This window comes from Loa loa (assembly GCF_000183805.2).
Source record: "Loa loa unplaced genomic scaffold supercont3.3, whole genome shotgun sequence".
In the NCBI taxonomy this organism is placed as follows: Eukaryota; Metazoa; Nematoda; class Chromadorea; order Rhabditida; family Onchocercidae; genus Loa; species Loa loa.
This window is the reverse complement of record NW_018108183.1, coordinates 882,411-887,216: the sequence shown is the minus strand read 5'-3', so window position 1 is coordinate 887,216 and position 4,806 is coordinate 882,411. Positions and strand designations below refer to the sequence as shown.

General features: G+C 27.2%; 1 protein-coding gene across 1 annotated transcript in view; it reads left to right on the top strand.

Annotated features, from left to right (window-relative positions):
- Window positions 1-4,749, top strand: part of LOAG_16445 (hypothetical protein) — a gene marked incomplete at both ends in the record, with an annotated part of 11,482 nt that extends 6,733 nt beyond the window's left edge. Inside the window, 4 exons of the mRNA XM_020449097.1 lie at window positions 706-859; window positions 3,276-3,446; window positions 3,740-3,970; window positions 4,615-4,749. Of these exons, the coding sequence (XP_020307470.1) occupies window positions 706-859; window positions 3,276-3,446; window positions 3,740-3,970; window positions 4,615-4,749 (691 nt within the window). The remainder of the gene's footprint in view (window positions 1-705; window positions 860-3,275; window positions 3,447-3,739; window positions 3,971-4,614) is intronic.
- Window positions 4,750-4,806: the final 57 nt, after the last annotated feature.

The following is a 4,806-nucleotide window of genomic DNA, read 5'->3' as shown; positions in this document are numbered from 1 at the left end:
TTTTTTTTTTTTTTTTAAGTACGCTATGAAATGTTTTCGAACTTTTTTCTTGTTATTTTCAAAGTTTCGATCTAGGAAACAAAAAGATTGAAATGGCCAGAAATTTCACCAATCAGTGAAATGCATTTGCTCTCGCCTCATGTATCAACATTGCCTTTATCACAAGCAAACAAAGGACAAATTTTCAGATAATTCACTTCGAAAGTTGTGACAAAAAGGAGTGAAGAAATTGTCCTCAGAATTTTAAGCATTATTTATTGAAAATCTCAAAAGAATGCAATGTAATTAGTAAGCAATACAATTAGATATAGCTTAAATGATGAACGATTTGTAATATATTGCTGGAATAAAACATGCTTCAAAAGTTAAAAATGGAAAGAAAAGTACATATGTACCAATTTCTGAAATTCGCTTTTATTTTACAATTAAATATATTTGTATGAAATTGTTACTAAACTGTGTCAAAAAATGCTTCAAACTTTGAATCTGATGATAATTACTCTATTTTTCAATCATTTTTGCTCCAGATAACGCTGAAATGATGCTAAAAATTTGAGGACATCATATGAGATGAATTAATTTCAAATTTATTCTTATAATTTAAATAATATCATATCCTAAATTATATTTAATTTAATCCATAAGAATATAACTGAAATCTTGGCATTATTTGGTAAAATTATCAATGTTGTCAAATAATTACAGTGTATGGATGACAACAGGTATGTCTGTCCATCGTTATATTGGCGTTTGTCTACCATTTAAGACATCAACACTACTAAAAACGGCTCGAGTTCGAATATTTATCCTGTTACTGCTTGGATTTTCTCTTCTCTTCAATATTACTCGATTTTTTGAGGTAAATGTTCTTTTTTATTTCTTATTTTTCCGCATTTTCGAGAACAAGTCAATGGAACCAATCACATTTTTACTTTTGTGATAAAATTTGATTTTGCTGGAAATTTCAGGGAATGAGAGAAATCTGATTTCTGAATCATTTTCCCTTGGAAATTTTGGAAATAAAATCGACTTTAAAAGAAAAAAATTAGGTGAAAAGGGATTTGAAATGGTAAAATTGATGCTACCACAATCAGACAAAAGAAAATTCCAATTTATACCCATTATCCAATTTTAAGTAATTTTTAATTTATTTGAAATTGATTTATTGATGCAAAAATCGATGCTAGATAAATGTTACATAATGTTTCTTTTAAACTTTTATCATTCAATTTTTTTCCGATGAATAGCGAGAAGGCAAGAAATTGACTTGCTAGTGAAATATTAGGAATATTCGAAGTATGGGGAAATGTTTCTCTTGGGAAGTATTAGTAACCACAACGATTTATCTCTCTTCTTCAAAAGAAGTCCAATTTTATGGATGAATTGCTAAATTCATAGTTTGTTCTCTGAAAATAACTTTGTTGCACATATTTCTGCTTTATTATCTCTCTTTTTTTTCCCACTTTGAAAACTTATCAGAATAAACAAGAAAACATAAATGAATTTGAATCCATTAAATTTAATTTATTTTCAAAAGTTAACCCTTTTTTAGCTTAATTTACGATACTGCTAAAATGTCAATGATAATATTGTAATATGAAAAATATGAAAGCATTTAATAGAATTCTAATTTTAGACAAATGATAGAGATAGAAATTAATGATGCAAAAGATTTAGCGGAGGGGATTAAAGATGTTATACATTTCTTGATAAAGAAGCAATTTAGTTAACGTAACCATCTTTTTAATTCAAATTAATCCATTTTTATTCAAAATTAAATTATTTTACGCAAGATATTTTGCACAAATTTCTATCCCAAATTAATTTCATTTGCATTATTTAGTAATATATTTTAAAATAATATTAAAAACTTTCCAATCAATTCATATGTTCCCGATTTTATGCTTTTATCAAAGCGTAGTTAGCAAATTAATTATATCAAATCTACTAATGCCTCTTATATCAGTGCGATTCCGCTTGACTTGAGAACAGCTCGAATGGTGTGCTAAATTTGTTTCATATTCTTTTTTAAATTAAATATCCAATTAATTTACGTTCCAATTTTCAATTTATTTGAAGCTAATCAAAATTTCTTGTTAGGACAAACTTCCAATTGTAATTGATAATTTAAATATAAAAGAAATTTGTATTGAGAACATTCCCACTTCTCAGAAAATTTAAATCGATGTTGAAAATACTTTCTAGGATGAGTTGCAGGACACAGATTTATTCCTCCAATGCAACTAACATAGAATTAGCTTTTACTGGATAAAAAAGAGGGAAAAAAACACGAAATTTAAAATCCATTAACATATTTTGAAAGAGAAAAAAAGGAGAGAAAATAACTGTGAGTTAAATGTAAATAAGGCAAATGGATAAAATGAATAAAATAAAAGGCAAGAAAAGAAAAAAGGGAAGAAAATTCATTCTTATCATTTTTATTTATCATTTCTGGAAAATATTTTAATTGGGAATAAACAATTTATGCCTTGAAATTAAACCATAATTTAAAAGCAATCAATAAATTTTCTTTACTAACCTTAGCCTTCATGGAAATCCGAATAACATGTTCTTTTATTTATGCTACAAAAATATTAGTATAATCGAAAAAAAAAGATTATTCAAGAAAAAGTTTTCATTTGAGTTACAAATTTCTAAATAAATGGTCTAATTAACTGATTGGACTCAACGTATCTTTCAGTGGTCACTTCCGGTATATAATTTAAGTTCGAATCCAGAATTGCATGCTGCATTAAACGGTCAGATAAGTCTCGTGATTTAAAGGATGTTTAAATATTTGGATGATAATAAGCTATGAAATTTGATGAAAGCTCGCGGAAGAATTTAATAATCATTTAAAATGACAATATAATTTTTATACAATCATTTGAAATTTTACTGGGTCATAAAATTTGAATGGCAGATTAAAAATCATTGGGATCTGATCAATAATAAATGAGTCAATGAGGAATGACTAGTGATGATTGATGTAATTGAGTGAGCAATTGTATAAGCGAATTCTAATTCCCAAAAGAGTTAGAACTTGAATAGTGGTAAGAATGAGGTGAAACTGAAAACGGATTATAAAAGAAATACAAATAAAAAGAAGAAGGACCTGAAAAAAGCGTTCAGTCGGAAAATGTCAACTGATTAACGAAATCCGATGAATTGAAATAACAGATTCTAAAATTTAACAATCATTAAAATGCAATGAATTAATCCAAAATCGAAGAATTATAATTTTATTTTTGAAATAATCCTAACATTAATTTTAGGTGCGTGTGGTCAATAACTGTTTCCGATCAAATATAAATGCCTTCATCCCGGTATTAGCCCCATCAAATCTACGACTTAACCAAACTTATCGCCTTATATTTTTTGGTTGGGCCTATACCATATTAATGTTTGTGCTCCCATTCACATTATTAATTATTTTAAATTCTCAGGTTAGCTCTTTTCGACCTTTAAACAATTTAAATGAAGCGTGGATAGTTTCAACCAGTGGATAAACTTCCTAGTTATCACTTATCATCCCAAAATGCTGATAACAGCTGAAATTATCAACATTTATCAGTCATTCAATACCAAAAAAAAACATGCTATATTTCATCTTAATTCCAACCATATATTTAAAAAAAAATCTCAAACTTAGGCCAAATTTAAAATGCAGATCGAAGTTCGCAATAAAAATTTAACATTTTTCAAAATTATTTTTCTAGAATTATTGATTATTTCTCAGGTACTACTAGCCATTCGACGATCAAATCGACTACATAGGCGACAAAGTGTGGTACCCGATGAGTCGCTAAAACATGCGGAACGAAAAGAACGCCAAATATCAATAATGCTTATTGCAATTGTACTTGTTTTCCTATCCTGCAATACATTAGCATTCGTAGTTAATATTCTCGAAAATGTTGGTTATGATAATGCTCTCTACGTTTCGCTTGTCACTTACAATAATTTCTTGGCAAGCCATTTAATTTTTTTTTTTCATAATTATTTGTAAAGGTACTTTTATCATTTGTTGAAACTTCAAAAACTAAGCCGGACATGTATCGATTGTTTGTTAAAACTAAACTGGACATGTCTCTATTACTCATATGGAAAAAGATATTGTTAAATTTGAAAAAAAAAAAATTACATAGAATTTAACCAGATAAACAATTCTAGTTTGGCAAATTGCTAAAAAGTATCTTGAAAGAATAATTTGACAGCAAAAAAAAAAAACGGAAGGAAAGACTATAAAATCAATAAAGGTAAATTATGATCAACCTGAAATAAAACACAACTAGTACTTCTGAATTTAAAACCTCAACAAATGCTTTTATTGTTGAAGCGTATTTACGAGAAAGTAAAAGATAAGAAGCGATTTTTAAAATGAGATCTGTCATGAATTTTAGATATAACAATCATCACTTTTTTCTTTTTTTCTTGTTTCTTGAAAAAATTCTTCAAATTTGTTATTTATAGAAATATTCAAGTTTTCATTTTGCATGCATACATATCTTTTAGTAGAAACATATTTTTGCAAAGACGAAAAATTTCCATACTATTAAGAATTTCTCTCTTTTTTTTTTTTTTTTTCTAAATCAATTAATTATGATATTTCAGGTAATGGTAAATGCATCATGCAACATAACAATATATATGTTATTTTCGGATAAATATCGTCTATTACTACGCCATTATATGACATGTCATTGGTCAAAGGATGGCGAATTACTTTTAACGACAAATACTCCATAATATTATGATTACTTTAATATATAAATTGCATTGCTTCATTTTAATCAAATTTCCTTT